We start from the raw sequence: 25,127 nt of genomic DNA on the forward strand, positions 1-25,127 counted from the left end.
TATCAGAAAAGATAATCTTTATTTTATAATTCCACGGGGGCGATTTTTAATTTTTCAATCGCCCCCGTAAGCAACCTGACGGGGGCGATTATGGAGCTCACGGGGGCGAATCGCCCATCGCCCCCGTGTATTTTGAGCGCTGGTGTTGACAGATTTTTTATAGCCTGTTTTTATGTCTTTTTTCATGGAAAAACGTTCGGGGAAAATTCAAAAATGGTTGGGAGAATTTAGATTCAGAAGCGCCGCACATCGACGCCCGTTCGAAAACCCGTTGAACTTTGTTAAAAATCTTTATATTGCGTGAATTAATTTCGGATTCGGGGCATCGTAGTTGGATAATCCATACATACAAACATAATTTTACGTGTTTTGCATCCTGATTCAACAGATTTGTTAAATCAACCATCACAATGTTACTAAGTACCTTTAAATGTAGTTTGACCTGCCATGGTTTCGAAAAGAGCAATGGACCTGGTCTTAAATGTACACATGTATTCCTTTTATATAAAATAAAGGCGTGATTTAACAACATATTATATACTATCATTGTTATTTGAATATTTCGTATCTCATTTTTTAATAAATGCAGAAACATCGGCAAAAAAGAAGGTCTTGAGTAATGAAAAATGTACATCAATTATACTACATGTACAAGGATATACATATTTAAATCTTTTCTCCAGATGGATTGAATCAAACGTGTGTCCGGATTATGTTCATATTTTACCCACTGTTAAACCCCTAGACGAATAGGTGGGCTCTTTGATGATAACAACTGTTCCATCATCTTGGCAACTGTATAACCAATCGAAAACAATGTACCCGAGTTTGGAGGAGTCATAGCCGTGGGAGAACCGTCAGGGAATCATGAAATTCGTTGGAAAAGAAGAATAAAACAGTTGTTGCAGTGATGCTATCCTGTGTAAGTAGATATTATTCGAATAATAATTACCACCCTCTTAAAATACATACTTCTATCACGCACATATATTTCTTTCTGTTTTGCTTTGTCTTGTTTAGTTTTACATATTATTATTGCCGTCATTTTGTTCTCTTAATAATGAATTATATTTTCTAATGAACATTCATAAGGCATGGTTGGCCAACGTTCTTAGAATTGAAGTATGAACAGATGTGGACACAGGAAATGACCATTTGCATTTTAAATTTTCTCTGCAGATTTTCTTTATTAATCAAATGTGTAACTCTACAGCATAACGAGATGAATTCATTCCTGAGTTAATCTCTATTACATGAATCTTACGGCAGAAGGCCCCCCCCCCCCAAATGAAAAACTTGCAAACTTGCAAACTTGCAAACTTAAGTCTGATCATTATAAAGGTGATGATAACGTTGCATAATGTAAGTCCTATAATTATCTGTCTTATTTTCTTTTTCTTTTTTTACAGGAAGTAGGCGAACAAAGCTGAAGTATGACTGAAGAAGGCATGGTCCCCGGAAGCAGTGTAAGGAAAAGACAACTGATATACAACAAATAAAGAATATAATCTACAAAGAACACTTTTACATTATATACAAGAGAATTGAAAATGAATAAAAAAAAATGGAAGAGATGATTTTTGGTGTATACATGTAAGGATTGAACACCAAGGCCAATAATACTCCTTATTCTCGAAAGCGGCCAAAATAAAATCTAGCTTAGCTTATTTAGTCTACTGATTTATGAAAGGGCGTACGTGTTTATATTCCTGAGTTACATATACATTAGATTACAGCATTATCACAATAAACAAAACCAATTTCGTAATGAAATGAAGAAGAGCAATCACAAAAGCAGCAATACAAAAACTATTTTACAGAGAAAATTATTTGTATTTCTATTTCGTTACATAAAATGTTAAATTGTAAAGGAAACAAAGGTTGACATTCATAACCTCGGAACCTTGCATGATACTCATTTTTTTCCCTCAAGACATTGTCAGCCTTCAATAATTCAGTACAAACAAATTAGAGTTCACAAAAGTGCAATCTCAGTGCAACAATGATTACATCATAAATGAGTAAAGTTGGTGATGTTAGTGAGAAAGCACTCATGATTCCACAACGATAGCTTCCTCTTCTTCTTCTTCAACCTCTTCAGGAGCCACGTACTTAGAGGGCGCTACTTGAAATAACAGCTGGAGGAATACTGTTAAGTATTCTGAAATGAAAGGAAACAGAAAAATGTTGCCTAATAAGCTAGTTCGTAGATACAATCTGCGCATGGGCAGATTAAAGTCATTTGTACAAGAATACTGGATTCGGGCTCATGCAAGTTATGTTTTCATGAGGCCCCTATTCATATTTTCACCGACGGCACATTATCTGACACACAGGTGGAAGTGTTATTTTCAAGAGGGCAAACATGCAATTGGGTATTTATAAAGCACCTCCATCACTCTGTCAGTGATTATTCTAAAATGCAAAAGGTGTGACGTCTATTGATGTAAGATTTTTTATGTAGGAGGTTTCATGTGGCTATACTGCATTCAAAATAAGCTTCAATTAAGTATTACTTTTTCAAAGTGAACAGTGAAACGTCTTTCTGAGTAGACTAGCTAACGCATGCGTAGGCACTCGCATATAATTTTGCACGCACGGAGCCCGATTTGGATTCCGTGCGAAATGAAACGTTTTATTGTACTGTTCCTTCTTCATCATATTCCTTAACCGTTTACTGAGATTGATTTCATACCTTCTACCTACGCACGATATGTTTTTCTTTCAGGTGAGTGGTACAATTTAATCTCACTGTGCCATGCAGTGCATAATTTTAAGATGTATACATGTTGTATCTTTAACTTACTCATGCAGCCCAATTCCTTCTTGTAGAAAACGAAAGGTAGATAGAAGATGAGACCAGATAGAATGAAGAGGAAGGCATAGAGAAACTCCAGAGCTGGTTCTTCAATGATAGGAGCAATCACGAGGTATACAGCCGCTATCAACACAATGATAGGTAGCACGATGGGAACCTGTCATCAAAAGTATATCATTCTTTTATTAAAATGACAAGGATGCCGGGGAGTCGCTTGGAAAAGTTTTTTTTTGTATACAATGATAATAATGATGATGATAATAATAGTAGTAGTAATATAACAATAATAGCAATAATAACAATACATGAGTATGATACCTTATTATGAAAAACGTTTAGACCAGCTTATAATTTTTATGAAGATTAACTTCAGCTTTAAATTGTTATAATAGGCCTACATAGTAGTGTGTTAGTAATAAACAAAATAAGGAATTTCCGAAAGAGGTATGACGCTAATTTGAAATGAAATATTTAATCAGTTTCGATTTACTAATACCTTAGTATTGAAGTACTTGAGTGACATCGATACAAATACAAGGATGAATCAATAAGGAAGTCGGATTTTCAAAAAAAAATGACTTTCCTTCATTCCTCTAAATACCCAATTAAATGATTCCTTTGACGAAAGAATATAATTATCATCCTTTTCCGTCTTAATGCTATCACATGATGTTACCGAAGCCTTTAATATTGAATACTCATTCACCATGAAAAATTACAGAGAACATCTAAAAAGTAAAAAGTTATCATTTTATTGTAGACATAAAATCCTGTACATAACGTTGTTATTCTTTTTACGTTTATGTGACTTATGTCAGTTCTTATGTTAAAACCGATGAAATTATAATACCACACTTTCAACTGAATTCTTATTGAAGAGAATACTTAGCTCTGTACCTTAATAGGTCTGTGAGCATCAGGCCATTTGTATCTCAGATAAAGCAGGGCCGATACCGTGATTCCATAGAACATCCAGGCTGCAAAGCTGAAGTAGTTGACCAGGGTATCAAAGTCACTGGGAAGAAGCATTGCAATGGAAAGAATCGCCTGCAAGATACCAAGTAAGATAATGTAAAAGAAACGATAGGATGATTTTTAAACCAAAGAATGAGAAAGATGGTGATCTATGCACCTACGGATGCCACTCATCCTATAAACAAAATATGAGAAATGATGATATGAAAACTACCTTTGGATTATCGCCCAACCTACACCAGACATGTATCACCATTGCCCAACGGAGATAAAATGTTCGCTTTTCCGATATTTACGCATCATGGTTTATGCATCTGCATTTTTACAGAGCGATGGTTGAAGTTACTAACGCTTTTTAGAACAAGGACCCTACCTGCATAACCTTGCTCGTAGAAGATTCAAAACATTTCTCTCACTTATTCCTCAACCCTCTTGGCCGTTTTCTGGGTGTTTGATTTCCTTTTTCCCCCTTCATTTTACAAATTACCTTATCAAGCACCTGCAGGTAATTTTCAAACAACTGTAGCCCGAAAGTGACTCTCCTTTTAGAATATGTTTTAGAAATTGTCGACTAATTATAACTATCACTCTCCCAGTCAGAAAAGTCTAGACTGGCCATTTTGGACATGAAAGAAACTAGGATATCATGGCATCACGTTGGTAGTAGCGATGGACGTGGATGGTACCAATAGTTATATACGTGCACGACAAGTTCAACCCTCGTACTTTATCAGAGTTATATCGAGTAGAAATTCATATAGACCATGGGCCAAGTCTCAAAATTCTTCAGTTCCGTGGTCTCCCCCTAGGAAGTACTTTTTTGTTCTAAATGATCAATGGACATATAAGAACAATGGTCAAATGTCCCCATCTCCAAATTTGTACATTCTTTCACAATTTTGATAAAAATTTGACAGTAGCGTTGGCAGTGCGGTGGTGATGCTGGTGGTGTGATAGTGGTGCTAGTAATGGTAGCATGGTGGTGTTGATGGTGTTGGTTGTGGTGAGGTGAAATGGTTGGTGGTGTTGTTTGTGGTGGTGTTGGTTGTGGTGAGGTGTAAGTGTTGGTGGTGCTGTTTGTGGTGGTGTTTGTTGTGGTGAAGTGTAAGTGTTAGTGGTGCTGTTTGTGGTGGTGTTGGTTGTGGTGAGGTGTAAGTGTTGGTGGTGCTGTTTGTGGTGGTGTTTGTTGTGGTGAAGTGTAAGTGTTAGTGGTGCTGTTTGTGGTGGTGTTGGTTGTGGTGAGGTGTAAGTGTTGGTGGTGCTGTTTGTGGTGGTGTTTGTTGTGGTGAAGTGTAAGTGTTAGTGGTGCTGTTTGTGGTGGTGTTGGTTGTGGTGAGGTGTAAGTGTTGTTGGCGTTGTTTGTATTGGTGTTGGTTGTGGTGAGGTGAAAGTGTTGGTGGTTGTTGTGGGACGTTAGTGATGTTATATTAATAGCACATTTAATCAGTGTTCATAGCAGCTATATTAAATGAGATATTAAGCTTACCGTGAATATCATAGCAGGGAAAGGAGTAAATCTCTTCACATGTACCATAGACAATACTTCAACCATGTGGCCTTCTCGTGCTGCTACGTACGCCAGTCTGCAACCAGATAATTCAAATAAATTTAGAAACATCCTTAAAACTCAGCTGCCCTACAGTAAATGCTTAACACCATTCCCTATTACGCCATAATCAAGTTATAATCATCATTAATCTGCACACAAATTTACATTTATTAAAATAGACTACTTTGATTGTAGGTTCCCTGTCGAGGTAGGAAGTTCATAGTCCATCGGGATAAATTCATTCACGTCAGAAAAGAATAATCCATGAAGTGTACAGTAAACTATCTAATTCGCCAAAGAATCAGCCGATTTACAGTGTTTTGTTAATGATAAAATTGGCAATGTCTAATTCTCTACTGATGTGGTACATGGCGAACATTTCGTTTCAATACGCATTGCACAAAAATAGAAACTTTGTAAAAGCACAACTATTATAAAGCTGATATATCAAACGTTTAAAAAGCTCAAACTGTTAGATGATAACGCAAGAAAAGCCTATTTAGCATTATTTGGCTACATGCATCTACATAAAATCAGATATTCGTTGGTCTAACTCTTCGAATTAAGTTCAACATGAAAAATATGACTAAACTTTAATCAAAATAATTATGTTGATTCATGTCTTGTGTCACATCGTGATACAACTTAACATTTAACCGCCAGTACACCGATAACTCTTATAGATCAATCATGATCAAGAACAATTCTTAAATTTCATAATTCTTTTTTTTTTGGATCAGAAATATTACTGATGAATATTCAATAGAGGATGGAACACTGAAACAGCATACAAATGATTCGATAGTGATACTTTTAAAATCACATAACACATTTAGTACATAGGAGAGACCGGGTCTAGTTGGTATAAACATTACATTATGACTTATATCATTTTAATGCATAATGCTAAAATCCATGAAGTTTCATCTTGATGTAAAGTTCTAATTTTTGCACAATGTATGGTGAAGTATGTTGATACAAAGAATATAGTGTACTGATGAGGTATTTTGTGGTTGTCTGACATATTTGTTGTTTGAACATTAAAAAAAAAGTTATCATTGAATCGAGTGTGTCTTTGCACTCTTTAAGTGTCTTGAACAAACTAGATCCTTTGTACGTGGAGTGTGTTTTTGTGTATGTGTGTGGGTAAGTGTATTTTGTTTGAGATGGGGTAAGTTGCTTACTAACACCCAATAAACATTAATTACAATGTTATACATATTCTATACTGTATGGTTGGTACATTATGAAATTATCGAATTGATCCTAAATCTAAACAGACATAATGGGTAGGCCAAATAGTGTTTTTGTGACCTACTCCTGTCACCTTGTGCGCAACCGTAAAACTTTGCGTCATGTGGTCATGTTGGTAATGCTACATTTATTGTACAGTTTTATAGAAATTGCTTGTGTAACAACTAGAATCGGTCTCCTCCTGATGAGAATGCAAAGCAACAGGTTTGGCAGGTGGAAGGAATATAAAATGCAAAGCAACAGGTTGGCAGGTGGAAGGAATATAGAATGCAAAGCAACAGGTTGGCAGGTGGAAGGAATATAGAATGCACTTTGAGGAACTGTGATAGACAATGTAGCAGTTTGGTGGTAGCAAGCTGTAAACAACTCGTTCTGGATATGAAAAAAAGCTAAATAAGACAAAACAAACAATGACAAATAAATACAATTGTATAAACAAACAAATGGATAAATAAACAATTGGTGCAAAAAGAAGAACAAATAACAAAAAACAATATAACTGGATAAATAAACAAAATTTAAATACCCAAATCAATCAAATACAATTTTTTTTTAAATTAAAAAAGATAAATCACCGGTTTCTAGGCTCTATGATATTAATTCATTTTAAGACAAAGTTTCTACCTTCCTGCGGTAAACAAAGTACCATTGGCTGAGCTGAACGTCGAAGAAGCCACCGATACAGTGATAACCCAAGACATCAAACTTAGCGTTCGATCACCCAGTGTCTTCTGATAATCACATTAATTAAAACATTTAACATAATTATATTGCCGTTCTTCTATCAAAATGCATAAAATAGTGATCACTACAAGAAATAATTTGTCTTTATAAGCTAACAGGTCCTGCAATTATAATGTAAATTATGTCTCCATTATACACAAAAGTGATCCTGAAATGGAAATGACATGATAGGTTATAACCGTTAATACTTGTAGATACAATAATCATGTAAAGAATACGCCTGAGCATGTCATGGAATTGCATGAGTTATGATGAAATGGTGAAAACTGATTCATATTGAATAGAAAATCTTTTTTTTGTACAGATAATAAATATATTACAGTTACATGTGAATGCTGGTGCTGAAAACTTATATACAAATATACACAGTGTAGAACTGTTTTCCTCCATACGCCTTTGTTGACACGAATTTGTTTTCCTTGGCATACATGTAGTTAACAGTAACTGTCTTCAATGTCATTTTTTTCCTCTGAATTATGACTATAAAGCTGGCACGAAGGAAAATGTCACGATGTGAAAATTACCTTCTTTGGGAGGCATTTAAACACTTCGTTAGTTAATTATTAAATTGATTTAAAATTACGTGTTTTTTTTTATTTTTTGCGAATTGTTATGATGTTTTGATGTCCACACGAGATGACGAGTATGAAAATGAACTTGTTTTTTCACGGGCCCGTATCAATATGAAATAAGATACATCACCCATTCCTTCGAAATCGAAAGTGAGCTTCCGAGAAGTATACAGATAGAGGCCTTTAGGTTATATTTGTTCTTACCCACAACTTACCATTCTTAAACACGTTACTAAAAGGTCTTGGTTTTAATTGCCGCAGTGGTTTACAACGTAAGGTGTGTATTTAACGACCCTTTATAAATGTAATTGAATTTGTTATGCAATAGGTTTTTGGGCGGTGATTTCGAAATGATAATTCTTCATTGTATTAAGATTGAAATCAGATCTGCATGGAAATGTTACCTTCCTGATGTGAATACAGATCCGTCATCATTTCATAAGAGCTATAAATTTGAAAAGGTGTCATTTCAGGATGATACAGACATATAGACGAGGGGAAGGGAGAGCAGTCGTACGTACTCGGTAAATGAAATGCGAATTGAGAAGGCCAATGGCTACGGGGAGGGTGTCGGGAAGACGCATCCTCTTCTCTGTTCGATCCCTTTCCCTGTTCTTGTATTTTCTTTCACCCCGTCTTCCTTGTCTCTCACATGTTGCGTTCCAATCCGGGGGGGGGGGGGCGTAAGCCCCTTCTCTGACCTACTAGCTTTTGTTATGTCATTGGTAGAAATACAGAACCTCCCGCAGTAAAGTTCTATATTAAAATACTTTATGATTAATAACCATGCCATAATAATAATGATAATAAACGGTGCTTACAAAACGCTTTCCACCGAAGTCTCCAAAATACAATTACAAACAATTATACATCAAACAAAAAATGGAGCCATGCATGAAAAAGAAAAACCAATTACGGCAAACTTTTAAACAACATGACGATCTTTAAAGAAATATATAATTATGCACACTACGTCATCACCATAGACAATGAAATGGCTAAAGCATACTTATTCTATCTACATTCATCATTTCATTTGAAAATACAAAATGAAATTCGATATAAAGACCTAATATGATAAATCAAATCAGATGGATATAACAAGAAGCGGATAAAGCCACTACACAGTAAGGCTGAGGCTCACTATATGGATGTAGCACAATGCTAAACGACATTTCGATGGAATATGCCTTCGATGTGTAGAAGTATAAGGAAAATGGCATCTCAACACATTGAACTTTAGGACACGAACAGATGAACTTAACATTAAAATGGTCTTGAACACGTGTTATCATTATGAATCATGACACAAACAACATTGAAATGAACGGCGATTCGACGTGTCAATGATAGTCATACATAGTGTACCTTCCACCCGTAAATAATGTTCCATTAGCAGCGCCAAAGGTAGAGCATGCTACAAAGAAAGGCATTATCCATGCCATGACACCCAATGTTCGGTCACCAAACGTCTGTCCAGCACACATTTAGAGGGATTTACAACGAGTTAGATATTATCAGCAGATAGACTATTTCCCGTAATTACAATTAATCTATTTACATTTCGTTGGGGAATGGAATAATTTGATCATAATTCTCCTTAATATCGGTTCATTTAAAAAATATATCGACTCAACAGTTTCTTGTTGAAGATATTCAAGTAGTCATATATGAATGGTTAACGGCGATTAAATGAAATAAGCTGAAAAGGAGATTTTTTTCCAGTTATTGAACTGAACTTACAAAGACTAATCAAACTTTCATATTGATTTTTGACGTCCTTGGTTGGTATTTTTCGTTACTTTCATTGTGTACGATTGAATGACTAAACAGGTTTTATGGACTACTGGATTCTGTTTACTCGGATATAAATTACAATTTCGATACGTTTACTTCTTTGTTATATATAACTTGGGGAAAATATAATGCTAGGTCTACCACATTGCACACTTCGTTATTATCATGCTTTAAGACTCGTTCAGATATGGCGGGGTAATCCGCAGCAACAAAGCTGCTGTCGATTTTGTTTAAACGTGTAAACGAATGGCAACAGCGCTCTTAAAAGGTCCTGCGCGTATTTACTAAATCTCTGAGATATTATTTTTCCGAAATGTGAAGCGTCAAAAACAAAACAAAAGGCTGCGTCGTATCTGAACGAGAATGATATTCCTGCTTTCGCCGGTGTAAATCTTGAAACGATATGAAGGATAGAATGTGCTTACCACTGCGACTGCACTGGATTGTAGAAGTTCTTCTGGTGACATGACGGTAAAGTAGGAGATATTAACCAATAGATACAGTACGGTAACCATAGGAATCCCAATGATAATGGCAAGAGGAAGATTTCTGAAGGAAAGGAACAAGAAGAAAAAAAGAGGTAGAAAATCAATAATTTTAGAATAAAGTATCTCTCTTTACCACTTAACAGTTTTCTTCTATCTTGTGAGTTTTATACTCAATCCTAATCTTTATGTTTCCAAAAATATGATCAAATTCAAATGTTCTGTAACGAAAATACATTCATTATTAAGAGCAACGTGTGCATTCAAGGTACACTAAGAATGTGTGTGATCCTTGTGTTTTTTCTTCTATATGGAGACAGTCTATTTCTCTATACATAATAAGGCATATCTACTTGGAATGATTTGAATTGCTTACCTATAGGGATTAATTAGTTCTTCTGTGACGTAATTAAGCTGATTCCTGTCGAATGGGAAATTAAAAGAAAAAGGTTATAGTTACGTAAAATACATGACATTTAATGCAAATTAAAAAGCATACACGTTATTATCATAGATGTATTTAAAAGAATCGTATGAATTGAATCGCCTTGAAAAATAATGTCATCGATGCATTAAGTAAAAAAATAACCATTGCGTTAGAATTTCCGGCTGTTTCAAAAGCATAGGCCTACGTGATTATATATATAATAATAACAATAATAATAGCTAGTTCTTATATAGCGCTTTTCAGGACCGAAGGCCCTCTCAAAGCGCTTTACAGATATAAATATTATTACCCCGGTCATAGGATTCAGGCTTACCCGCACACAATATATGCACATTCTCCACTCCCTGGGGAGCATTCCAGCCAGGCGTCTTTTTTTTTACAAGCGCACACTTGCTAATCTAACCACATTAGCTTTCGCATCCTTAAATAGTTGAACTTTGTTGCAGAGGTCACTACATGAGATAATGAAAAACTGAGTGTAGAATTTGGAAGAATATACAATTTAGATGATAAAATCATCTTTGTTTGATCAAAATCGGTTCAGAGACGGCTGAGATATCCATAAATACAACCATTTCTTTGTGGGGCCCCAGGCATTGTTTCCAAACCATTGCCAAGTTCATTAAAATTCTTTAAAAGTCAGCCAAGGTTAAGTCTGATGAAGAGTGATTATCAGATTCAGTCACTATTTGGCTTGTGACCCGGCATTGTCTTACCATCCATCATATGCCCACAGTCCTTGATAGAAAGCGATCCCATATGCGGCTACATTAGCAGTAGAACCTTGGAATGATGTCTTAGGATCCAAATATTGTGTGTTACCTGCAAAATCATAGGAATCACAAATCTTTGCAAACATTAACCCTACAAATAACTGGGCTTCAGATATTAAGATCTTAGGGACAGATCGACCGATCGAAGCGATATGTTTGAGGAGCTTCGAGGATTGGTTTACCCGACTTATATATTTTTATAAAGTGTCTTAATCTACCAAGATAGCCAATAATTTTACTAATTTTCTGACGCATTATATTTATATGAGCATCCCATTTCAATTCATTGTCTATATTTATACCGAGGTATTTTGTACTGTCAACCTTGACAATATTTGTATCTCTTATTTTCACATTAAGTACATTACACTTTAATAATATATGACGGGTGCCAATGAGCATGGTAACAGTTTTTTTTTGTATAATTCATTAATAACTTATTGCGAGACATCCATTTATCAAGATATTCCATTTCATCATTTAAGACAGATTCAAAAACAGTGGGACATTATTTTATGCGAAAAATAAATTACGGTATCATCTGCGTATAGATGTACGTGACAAAGATTGAAAATTTTAGGCAGATAATTTATAAATATCGTAAATAAAAGTGGGCCCAATAGGGAACCCTGGGGCACACCATATGTTAAAACATTATTTATCATGGTAACTATTCCTCTCATAGACAGATAGCTCTCGAAGCATTGTAACGACATTTCATCTAAACCAATAGAATACAGTTTATTTAAGGTGACTTCGTAATGGCAGAGACTGTCTCACCTACCTGGTAATGGTAAGCCAGATTGTCGAATAATTGACGGGGGGGGGGGGGATGATTCAGACTTGGCAAAAAATTGAAAACTAATTTAACGATAAAACATTTATTCTTGCGACCACGTTTCATTAACATTTGAATTATTCATTTCTAAAATTCACTAGCTGCTATAATAATAGAGCTCTGCCTCAAGAAGAAGATAAAAAGTCATACAACATCTTTAACATATTTCTTTACTAAGTTGATAAAGGCTATGGAGTCAAATGGCAATTCGTCTGTTATTCAACTTGTAATTTCGATTGATCTATAACCAGGAGTGTTTCCTAAATTCAAGAGGTGTCAATTCAGTTCAAATGGATAAGTGTAATATGGGTTAAACTTTGAAAAGCGAGCGATTAATTTCTTCTTGCCTTTTGTTTTCTTTCATTTTTTTTCTTTCTCTCCATTTTGGGGGTTTCGTTTGTGCGTTGTTCCAGTGCCTCCTGGGGCACGTGCCGTTGGATTCCCTAGATTTGTCATTACACCAAAGTTGAAAGTCCAGACATCGCTTTGCAGGGTATTGTCCTGTCGTATTAAGCCGGTTCAATCTAGTTTTCCTTTACATAACAGTGCAGGATATATCAAGGTTCACGCTTATCGGGTCACAGGTAAACAAAGGTATTTGCATTTCCAAATGATTTTATAGGCATTGACGGTCAGTTTATTACCCTAGTTGGGTCTGGCGTCTTTTCGTACGATAAAGGTATCTAGCTGAAGGTAGGCCCATCAGTGCAAGCAATATATAATACACGGTTAGTATTCACATGTACGTAATTATACGCAATCTATGATTTATGTAATCAGGTAGGGTGCATTTTATTTTAGTAATATGCCTAACACCTGATACATGAAGACAAAATAACTCGTATGATAATATGAATGATTAAAGAAGAGTTTAGTCCTTTTAGTACAGTACAAACTATCTTCCCCTCGGTGATCTCTAGTGTACATACACTATAGACATGTATGATATGTTATGTGTTGACAAGTTCATCGTTCTTTCGGATTTTTACCAGTTTTATTGACTTATTAACTGAATTGAAATACGATGTGGGATATAAAACAAATATTAACCTCCTTTATCAGTGACATGCACTGTTCGCACATGGGGCCCTCTTAAAAGAACGATATCAGATACAAATAAACAAAGATAAAACGTTTCCAAATGTACTAAGTTGTTGGTGTTGATAACGTGGAAATTAAAAATTCACGGTTTATACATCAATTCGCCAGTATGAAGAAATAACGAATTAGACTGTTGTTAAAGTTCTTAATGGACATGGCAAACTATCACACAATACCGAGCCATCAAATGTTAGTCTCGTCTTCCCGTTTTCCATGGATGTAGCACATTCCCAACTAAACTCATTTTTTAACCAGACCTTTTGTTTTCCGTTTGGAAATTTTACTCTTTGATGAGTATATTCGAGGAAAAAGATCAATTTAATTTTTTAATGGATCTTCATGGTATCATCTTTTAACAACATCAATAATTTTGTTTATCCAGGGAACCCTCATCAACATCACTTCTGTACGTTCTTCCTTAGGTTCTTACTGAAGGCCCTGCAATTATCATTACCCCAGGAATCGTCATGTGTCCATTGCATCTGGGTAAAGAGTGGCAAATGTAGATTTATGTCTTGCCAAAGGACGTTAGTGATATACTGGGGTTCAAACACTCAACCCTTGGATTGTGAGTCAAGTGAATAAACCATGTCAATTCATTAACAACTAAATGCTAAAGAGAGTAGCGATATTTGTTTGTCTAAACATTTATTCTATGACCTCTTAACTTATTTAATCAACCGATCAATGAGAAAAGAATAAACCATTTTACTTGTCTTACCTTGTGCCAGTTGAATAAACCCAACAATGATGATGATAACTAAAGCTAGAAGCTTGGCTACCGTGAAGACGTTTTGAACACCTGTTGCCAATTTGACGCTGGCACAATTGATGACCACAATCAAAACTAAAGAAAGATGGGAGAATAATAAGTTTAACTTTGAATGGTACATTCATATAGAGCCTTTTATATTGTGCTAATATTGTAAGTAATTTTTTTCAAATTTTATATAATGATCCGAGAATGTAGAGTAGAAAAGGGAGATTAATATCTTGACAACGAATATTGGTGCCGCGGCGGAACTCGAACCGTGAACCATGTGATATCCATGGTACGGTGACCTTATCCACTAAACCATATATAATTTATAATAAATGAATAATTGCAAGAGGTCTCATAATTTTTTCTCAGTTTAAACAAGAAACATGGGCTTACTTCGAATCATTAGGGGATTTGGGTCATTTCAATTGAATTCAATATAAATAATCTTATTTTCCAATACCTATAAAACATGAAATCATCGCGTCGGGTTGGGTGGTCGCGTTACCCGATCTTTTGTGAACCAACATAAAGAAATCCTCTGTGTGCCCATGCCTTGAGCCATAATGCGCGCCGTCTAGAGGATTTTTTTTATGTTGGGGACCGGGGTAAAATGCAATAAATTATTGATTTTTTTTTTTGCATTTTCTTTGTTTTTTTAATTTATGGAAACTGCCCCCTACCCTAGCCCCCGCTGCGTACAGTCATGGTTCAGTGACAAAGCAATGGCCTCGTAACTGTGAGGCCCCAGGATCAAAACCGTGTCGATGTGCTATATTAGTGCCCTTTTGTGGGGCATTAATCCTCATTACTGTCATTTATGACTTAAGGGCGTAGGTCCCCTAGTTGATAAGTATAGTAGCATACACATGCTTTAGCAGTCACGCAAAACACACATTGGAAAATTAATATTAATACAATCTGAGAATGTATACTATTATCAAGATCTATTATTTTTAAATTATTTTTAAATTATTTTTAAAATAATTCCATAAATTGGGGTAAAACAGAGTGAGTTAAAAAAAAGTTTACACCTAGAAAATTGCTAATTAATTAAAAAATCATCTATGGAAAGTAAATAATTATACATCTGATGAAAGAGTTTTTTTATCCCAAATCATTTGATATCATTTTTGTGTGGTATGTGTTCACGCTTGAATGAACAGGAGGCATTGTTTGCGAGAGTGCAAAAAGCGATTTTCTAGGTGTAAACTTTGTTTTGACTCACACGGTATGAGCGACAGTGTATGTCTGGTAAGAAATTTGTATAAGGCGCTATCTCGTTTTTCAAGGGTTATGATAGACTATGAGACATGTCGTTATTTTGCAACCAATAGAGATGGCGAAAGCGTGGTAGTGAATGTGGGACTTACTGACACACACTGCAGCAAACATCTTGATGATATTATCCGGTGGGCCACACTCCCCTCCAAAGAAAGGTGCTGCTACATACTCTGCGAAACTTAGACTGATGATCGCAACTGAAGATGGTCTGACGAGAAGAGTAGATACCCAAGCAAACAAGAAGGCGAGTGGAGAACCAAAGGTGTCCAATATGTACGAGTATTCACCGCCAGACTTGGGTATCAGGGTTCCTAGCTCAGCATAGCACAGGGCACCTTCACATTGAGCAAATGAAAACATTGGATTGAAAGTAAACACCGAGACTGAAGTGAATACTATCATTCATATTTTCCTCGAGGGTATTAAACTGAACACCAAACTTAACAAACGAGTCGGACAGAGACGTTATTGAGATTCAGTTCAACCAGTTTCAATGTTTAATATGACCAAGGAGGTTAGGCAGAGGCGGATCTAGGGGGGGGGGGACGGGCCCCCTTCCCTGGCCCCCAAACAGGTAAATTTAACCCTTTTTGAAGAAAAAATAAGGACGAGCTCCCTCCCCTTGGCTCGAGGGAGGGGGGGGGGGAGGGGAGAGTGGGTGTTGACAAATATTTTCTCACGAATTGGGAAAAAATAATTAGTGCTTCCCCCCCCCCCCCCGTTTAAAAAAAAAAAAGACATTCATATATCAATGAATAAGTAATTAAGTAAATCAATACATTGATAAATTCATATCTAAATGAATATTGAATATTGATAACGATTATTTAAAAAAAAACTAATGTCATAGGTTATATTCATTATTTTGATAGAGTGAGATTTCTGTCTGTATAATGTATCTTTGTCAAAATAACTTTTGGCGACACAAATCTTACCTATAGTAGAGAGAACACCACATAGGAACCAGATGACAAGGCTCATGCCAACACTCTCAGTTTGTCTCAGAACTCCTTTTGGCGAAACGAAAATACCCGAACCTATCATAGTCCCAACGATGAGGGCAATACCACTTAGGAGACTCACCTGCCTCTTCATAGCAACCTATAATCACAAAGAATCGACATTATCAATATCAGTTCAAATCTGCATTATCAAATAGAGAATGATCAAAGCACTCTCATTCGGTCCATAGAAAGCAAGCAATAATATCCAATATAGAGACAGGATATTTGGTAAAGTTATGAGTCATATTATGTTAGTAACAGTAGAGAAAGAAATGTTGATAGTAGAATAATTGGAAGTTCTTTTCTCTATTTGACGGTAAGCCTACATAACGTCCAGAGAATGTTCAAAATGCGAAAGTTCTCAGATTTGTAGGCAGGTGACAGTATGTGTAAATCAAAGAAGAGTCTGTAGAATACGCTGCGTTTAAACACCTCGGGCTTTTTGTTCACATTAATTATTCTTTTACTGCGTGTTGACCGAAATCAAAATATGATAGCTGCAGACGAGTGGGCTGACATACATGATATCTATAGTATCTTCCACTTAACTGTGAAAACTCCTGTGGACTGACCAATTAAATCCCATGATGAAAAACATTCTACTTCATTTAGGCTATCATCATCTTTTAGCGGTTAGCTCCCTTCAGTGTTTCAGCGTTACATACCGATTTGATGCTCACAACAAACACATTCACACAGCTAACACGGAATACTATCAAGTTCCGTCTGAAGAAAAGAAATCACTCAAAATTGTTTGTCTCACCTTGCCCTGTTTATTGTCTGGTTCTGTAACATCCCCGTTCCCCATCGTCTCCTCATGTTTCTCTGAGTTTGATCCACTCGTTTTATTTGTCCTTCTCTCCCGAGTCTCCATTGCAACTGATGAGTTGAGTCTCCTATACTGATGTAATTAAAAGGTATCTGCAAAATACAAAAATATAGAAAGAAAAAAAATCAATTGTAAATGACGGATGATGAGATTCCTAATTTTCTTACTAGGACAATTATTTGACGTATGTTGTGAATGTCGAGTATGCCGAGGACTGTCAATGACCCGATGCTGGTTGGTTAATTGTCCATGTACAGAAATATTTTGGGCCACATTTGATTTCTGTTTGATTTTCTTTTTCTTTTGCCTAACTATAACAAATATATAACAAACAAAACATTGCAAATTTTACACATTTCAAAAAAATATAATGTCGAATAAAGTAATTAATCGAAAACATCAAACAGGAGGGTTGACAAAGTAAGCAAAGCTTGATAGCATGACTACACTCAATGGATACATAATAATACGAATATGGTGGAACAAATATTGGTAAAAGGGGAAAGAGAGAGAGAGAGAGAGAGAAAAGAAAAAAGAAAGAGGGGTGTACATCAAGATTCACAGATGTATGTGGTACGATGTAGTTGGATTTCAATTTGATATATGAAGATAAAAAAAGAAGATGCACATTTGAATATTGGGTGGCCAACTTGGGATGTATTATAGAATGAGAATACTGACAGAGATAATATACACTGGAGGACTTGGGAATGGGTAGCGGGAGGGGTTGGCAGTATCGAGATGGTGGCGGGGGGGGGGGGTGGTGAGGTTAGGGGGATCGATAAGGGAGGGGGGTAGTGTTTGGTAAATTACTATGATTTTTTATAAAAATTGATACTGTATGTAAATTAATATGATTTTTGCTTTTGGACCCCATGGAAGAACAGGACCTTTTTGAAAATGGTTCTGTAATGGGCTATCCAACCGTTTGTCTATACTTTACACATTTACTTACTTTCTTATCGTTTGAAATGTGTTTTAAATGTATGTTTTTTAAACTTGTATGTATATATGGATTTCGGAAATAAAAACAAACAAACAAACGAGGTTTCTGGACAATATTAATACAAATGTGAGATCAGCGCGCTGGTTTATATAGACTGCGCATGTAGGTAATGAGAGACCTTTGGTGATGATGTCATGAATCATTCTTATCTTATTAATCAGTTACATCATGACCACAATTTTGTTACCAAATAAAGAAAAGAAGTTATTGAAGAGAATACAAAACTTTCTGTATGTGTTATAATGTTCATGTTTATGTAAATTATGCAAATGTGCTTAAGGGTATCCAATTCCCTACAACGACCCTATATTTAGCAGGATGATTATTATCATAACATTAAAGGTAATACAAAATTTTGGGAAATTTTGAAAATTGGGTGGATAGTGATTCTTTACAATTTTGATATATTTGGATGCCCCTGTTCATGTATTATAAGCACTAAAAAATTTAGCCCCTAAAACACTTCTGCTTTTGAGAAAAATTGAATATAAAAATTTCAAATAGCGCCTACGGCCGTACAATGGTAGCTGCGACCATGAAAATCTCAGAATATGTAGTTGTGATATATGATTCCCAAACGGGAATAGCCAATCGGTCGATTTTAGTCAAGAAACATTGTGTTATAGCTTAATTAATATTTTGAACTTGAGAGGGAGCTATACAACTTAAATAGTGTATTATTTACAATTTCATAACTTTAGACTCGATTTCAACCGCGACCACAAATCAATCATAGTAGTAAACTAAACCAATATGACGATGAAAAAGCTAAACATTATAGTACTTACGAAAAGCTTCAATGCATAATCTCACACGATATAGGCTTACCTTTGGTATCGACACCTCTAGATCTGGCTGGGGTCTTTGATGTGTTGGAAGACTGGTAAGGAGTAGTAAAGCTAAATGTTTGCAAACAACCATTGGCCTCGATGGGCGTATTGGACTTGGATGACCTTTAGACTATGATCATAGGAGTAGCTACGATTAGGCACGCATACTCTGGGACCAAACCTCGTGCAAGTGTCAGTGTGACTTTAAGATTTAATAACACGCACAATAATTATAGATGGTGTATTGCTATTACTCTTATTCGTGATAATGTATTGAATGTATAATTCTATAGCCACAAATTTCTCTTCACCCATTATAGTGAATGACGAATAATTCACTGTCATATTGAAAATTATGTGCTCTGTATATAGCCTTTGAACCCTGCACCTTGCGGTATATACAAATTAGCTCATTAACGTTCTCACACAAATAATATTTCAAGACTGGTATTTCATGATCAAAATCAGATCCACAGATATTTATTGACACTCCCCTTTATACAAACATGTATACATCTGATCTCTATATTGATTTCGTTTACGCTGTTGCATTAACAAATGGGCGATTCCAAAGCCTCGAACATCTAAGACATTATCATTACAAGGGGCAAGGGGCGGGGGGGGGGGGGGGAGGCTAAACGATCCAAGTACGTTACACTTTGCCTGAAATTAATATCTTATTTGAGTCCGATATTTTCTTACGATTTTGGACATAATTTGTCCTCCTATATGTTAAATGTGAATCTTGAAGGGAATTACTCTCAGCTGGATATGCACTGATACATTCGGTTGAAACGATCATTTTGAAATAGCAGAGATCTTAATGGTGAAAACGATTCCAAGAAAATGCTACATTTAGAATTGAAGAAATACCTGAAATAGCTATGCCAATTATGGAAGGATATTACAGCCTTTACAGGGGTTCAATGATTAGAGGAAACGAGAAGCGGTATATGTAGAAGGGGAAAAAAGACTTGTCTGAAAGTACGAAATGAATTTAAAAGAATTTGGGAAGAATGACTTAGAATAATACAGGGAAAATCTACTAATGTTACAGATGAACAAGTACGGTTTAAAAAGATGTAGACCTGTATACTGATTCTAACATTCTCACTATTCTATAAATATAGTGGGGCACTGTGGTATATTGGTGAATTAGGTTGTTACTTCTCATACGTGAGGTTCTGGATTCGATCTTCGCTCGGTGCGTACATCCTTGGACCAAGCCTTTTGCCTACATTCTGTCCGATTCGACACAGGTGCAAATGTGGAGTAAAAATTCAGGGCAATAATAATTGCATTATTATCAAAATCATCATTTTGAAATTATTATCAAGATCTCATTTATTTTTCAAATGTACTGAAACTCATCAATGAAATACGACTGTACAAAGTGAAAAGTTCATTTATTCACATTCAATTACATATGGGATATCGATATGAAATACACTGTTGATTGCGATATACAGTGCGTAAAAAAAGATGTACTTAACTTTGATAGATTTTGATTAAAAATGTATACCCTGTGTCAGTGTGACCTTGAATTATTTCCATGGTAAAGGGTAACTAATACACTGTCTAATTATATCATAGTCATAGATGTGCTGCCACGGATGACTGAGCAGCAGGCTTTAACAAAAGTATTATCAACATCTTCTTGAACCAAGTTTGGGCTGAAGAAATGAATGTTGGTCAAAAGCCATTAATATAGGTTTTCCCGCCCAATTTCATCAGAGTTGCATCCGATTTAACGATGCGATCATCCAATTTCGAGCGAATTTTATTGATCACTAGTTCATTCAATTTAATTGTATAAGCATGCGATTTCATGATTTTCTCACATAAATGTGTAAAAAGCGCGTTCAAATTAAAAATGCACGCAAATGCATTCAATTTCGCACCTGCACCGCCCTGATGAACGTTAAGGTATTCAAATTGACGAATAGGCAAGCATTTACAGCATTTGGGCAGTCAATTTCTTTTACTGTTAATTTTCTTTGCACTCTGCATCTGTTTGAATAAATTATGCAAACTTTATTAGGTACCTTGAAATGGGACCTTTCCCTTTTAGTGAAATATCTCATTCATCTGACAAACCGTCATGTAAAAATTATGATTTATAACCATTCTGTAAGTGTTATGTCCTTACTCATATGGAATACAGTGAAACTGAAAAAAAAAAGATTCGAAAGAAAAGAAATATATAGAATATGATTAAAATAAACATTATGAAACTTTGAGAATGAAAATTAAGTTATATAATTAAAAACAGAGAAAAAACTAAATATGACGTGAAAATTGCCGTAAGAATTACATAGAACTACAGAACTTGTTTATGTTGATTTAATTCGAACGTTCAAAGTGCGAGGGTGTGTGCCTAAAAATGAAATTGAAATGGATATTAAGGACGAAATTGAACGTCTATCCAACTTGCTCGAAATTGAATGACAACTTCGCGTCACTAAATTGAATGGATTTCTCTCTAAATCGAATGAAATAAAATTTAAAAGGAATGATATAAAATGAAATTGAATGCTCAAAGAATGAAAATAAACCATGAGAGCAGAGAGTTGACGAAAACCGTTCGAACTTGAACGCCTATTCATGAAGTCGAATGTAACTCTGATGAAATTGGGCGGTAAAACCTATATCAACTCAAACTCAAGGGAATGCTTATTGCAAGCAACATTTATGATATTCTCTTCGCTTTGACTACAATCTTGGCTCCCGACATTCACATCCCATATTAAAGGCAACCCTTCTCATTTAGTGATACAAAAGGGATAAAGTTTATTTGGGATGTTATCTTCTAAAAATGAAAGTCCATTGTCGATTTCTTTGATAATTATCAAAATATATTTTCTTTCTTTCATTTGGGTTTAGTAAATTTAAGTTACTCACTTTCGAGATAAACACCTTATTCTCCTCCTGTGTGTGAAATTGACAAGACTTAGTGAGCAGAAAGAACTTAGATATCATGATACAAAAAAGTTAGTAGGCTGTCCAAAATAATAAAAGGTTATCCTATGGATTGAAACAAGGTTTTGCGAAAGCCTAGATACAATGCATCATTGTAAACAATGAAGCACTGCAGTGCGAGGCGTAAATGCACTTTTAAAAGGACTTATGACAAAAGCTGGGTTCATATTTTGTATACGCACTCTTTACACCGCGGGTGAATTAATTCAGGTTTACCATTTTATTGCATCGGTTGGTGTAGATAAGCGGTGAGACGAATCTCGGTCAATGTTCAATTTCGTTTACTCCTCCTCGTTATGTAAATATAATTAACGTACAATAGACTTCAGGATAAACATAGATTTTTTTGTTTTGTTACACAAGGCACGTTTAACTGACGGTGAATAATACAGTGAAGTAGAATTGTGAATGGAGATGGGGGATACGAAAATCCACGATCCCTGCAAACGTTACGTCAACACGGTCAGCCAAACAGCTTTTATACCTGATCAAAAAGTCCGTGTTTTCTCAATAGAACATTTACTTGAAAATTGGAACGTCATGTAAATACAATATTTCCATAGTATCTATATACATTTGTTCTGTTCGTAAAGTCTTTAATGTTTACAAGATTTAGGACCCTTTATGGCCCGTATTCTGCAAAATGTTCAACCCGACGCTGGGTTTGAGCTTTTGTTCAGAATTCAGTTTACCAAAGGAATTCTGAGGTCCAAATTTTCATTTATGTAAAACAGGTTGAATAAGAATCACTCGACATAATTTGTATTAGTGGCCATTTAGTATGCACTCCCCATCCTCCCCTCCTCCTCTCACAATACCAACCCTGGATCGCAAGTCTCTTCCGATGTACTTGCCAGCTGGTTCACCACCACCGGAAATCCAACCTTACCAACCCCCTGTCCACACACAACATTTTCCGTGATTAGCTATACCGTTTCGCGATAGGTTTACGATGAAATTGTGTGTGTGGACGCTCACTAACGAACGATACGTCGTATAACGAAACTAGTCTAACGAAACGCAGGTTTGGGCATCGTTTCGAACTGAAACTCAATAAAGAATCACGCCTAATCACGGAAAATGTTGTGTGTGGACAGGGGGAGTGTAACTAGTGTAACTAACTGGGCGGGGCTTAACGTGACCTCGAGCGAAAGGAGACCAGACCTCTCATTTCCACTTCCATTTCATGACCGCAGTAGGAAACTGCGCACCTATACGACATTTCGCTGTAGAGTTTCAGGATTACTTTCTTCTGTGTGTGGACATCCTGGAATTTATACGACGTTTCTTGTGTGTGGACACTCTGAAATTTATACGATGATTCTTTATACGACGTTTCGTTATAGAGAATATGCGAAACCCCCACCTTTCCCTGAGATCATATCGTTCAAAAAGCTTCGAGACAATTGTTTATGTAGTGCATCTTGAAGAAAGACAATGTGCTTCCTTTAGTAATATATTAAACGATGTACGCATCCCATATCCGCCCCGTCCTGCCTGGTCTTCTTCAATCACTTGTCAGCAGACTGAAAAAGTTGAGAGAGTTCTAAGGTGTGTGACCCTTAGTGTACGCAGGATTTTTTCAAGGGGGGGGGGGGGTTAACATTTTTAAATTGGGCCGAAACTTTCGCAACGACTCAACAAGCCGCTGAATAAGCGGGGGAGGGGGGGGGGGGGTAAGAAGACATTTTATTTTGTTTGGTCGCAAAGGGTTAGGGTTAGGGTAAGGGGGTGGGTAAGAGGAAATTTTTTTTTTTTTTTTTGGTACCAAAATTAGAAAATTTGCCGGATCGTCATTTTGTTCCGTTGTGGGGGGGGGGGGGGGGGTCCTCCAAAATACACACATAACAAAAACCAAAGGGGGGTTGACCCCCTCCCCCCCCCCCCCCCTTCCTGCGTACGCGCATGTGTGTGACCAAATCATTCTCGGGTTCACCTCTCTCACATATGATGAAAGGAATTAAGAGTCTTAATCTATCCTCACCTCAAGCAAGAAGAATTGAGCTGGAGAAGAAATTTGCCCACTCTCTACTCAGGTCTCGACACAGACACTTGCTCCCACCATCTAAAGATTCCTTGCCCAATTTTGCCCCCTCCGTAGTAATCAAGGTTTGGTAATTCCTAGGTGCAGGACTAGCCGTTATCAAAATTCTACTGTTCCTTCTCTTGTTCGTACAATTTATAATCCTTGATTCTCTCTCTATCACTCTGTCTCTCTCTCTCTCTTCTCTCCCTCTCTATCTCTCTATATATTTCTCTCTATCTGTCTCTCTCTCTCCCTTCTCTCTCTCTCTCTCTCTCTCTCTCTCTTTCCCTCTTTGCATTACTCCTCATCATTCTAATTGACACACTCTAATTTGTGTATACGTTATATTCTAATAATGGTATTTTATAACCGCTTTTTAAAGTAGATTCCAATTTTTAAATATATATTTCTGTGTGGTAACCCCTTCAACTCAAACGTAATTATGTTAATTCAGGTTTTAATGCTTTTATCATTGTTGATTTCCAAAAATATAATTTTCTCCTATATTTTCGATTGTTTGGTACCTCAACATTATTGTCTTTTAACATTACCCTATAGCAGTTTATTACTTTGACGATCTTGACCATTACTTTCCCTTATTTTTTTTGGTATTGTATTGATTGAAATGTATTATTTTTCATCTTCATTGCCTTCTTGTACTTGATATGCCTGTCTGTTTGCTCACTATTGTTCATTTACTATATCTATAAGTTTATTGTATTACTTGTAAATATGATCAGTTTTGGTCCTTGGAATCATATATATTTATATGTCTTTTTAAACCGAAATAAAATATTTTAAAAAAATACATTGTCCTTAAATTTACTTAAATTTTATGTATGGAAGAAAAGACCCTCATCTATATCCGATGTAGTCAGAAATAGAGAAGGGGGGGGGGGTTAAAAAATAGGGCAATCCCATTTTAATAATAACATATCAAACAATGGTTTATGGCTATCAAGTCCTCGCTTACACACATTCATCACATTTACTCACGATAATTATCTACAATATACAAAGATGCCATGAGATGGTCTTGTTCTAAACTATGATCC

General features: G+C 35.9%; 1 protein-coding gene across 1 annotated transcript; it reads right to left on the reverse strand.

The window, feature by feature from the left end:
* Window positions 1-305: 305 nt before the first annotated feature.
* LOC579553 (b(0,+)-type amino acid transporter 1) lies at window positions 306-19,125 on the reverse strand. Its single transcript, XM_030975967.1, has 13 exons — window positions 19,066-19,125; window positions 17,166-17,323; window positions 16,334-16,499; window positions 15,488-15,733; window positions 14,076-14,201; window positions 11,359-11,464; window positions 10,571-10,615; window positions 10,135-10,258; window positions 9,281-9,384; window positions 5,280-5,376; window positions 3,716-3,865; window positions 2,807-2,975; window positions 306-2,161 (listed from the first exon to the last, which is right to left on the reverse strand). The coding sequence occupies exons 2-13, from the start codon at window positions 17,274-17,276 to the stop codon at window positions 2,052-2,054; spliced, it is 1,554 nt and encodes a 517-aa protein (XP_030831827.1). The 5' UTR covers window positions 17,277-17,323; window positions 19,066-19,125; the 3' UTR covers window positions 306-2,051.
* Between the last annotated feature and the right edge of the window lie 6,002 nt (window positions 19,126-25,127).

The sequence above is a fragment of the Strongylocentrotus purpuratus genome, unplaced genomic scaffold (assembly GCF_000002235.5).
Source record: "Strongylocentrotus purpuratus isolate Spur 01 unplaced genomic scaffold, Spur_5.0 spur5_scaffold_8, whole genome shotgun sequence".
In the NCBI taxonomy this organism is placed as follows: domain Eukaryota; kingdom Metazoa; phylum Echinodermata; class Echinoidea; order Camarodonta; family Strongylocentrotidae; genus Strongylocentrotus; species Strongylocentrotus purpuratus.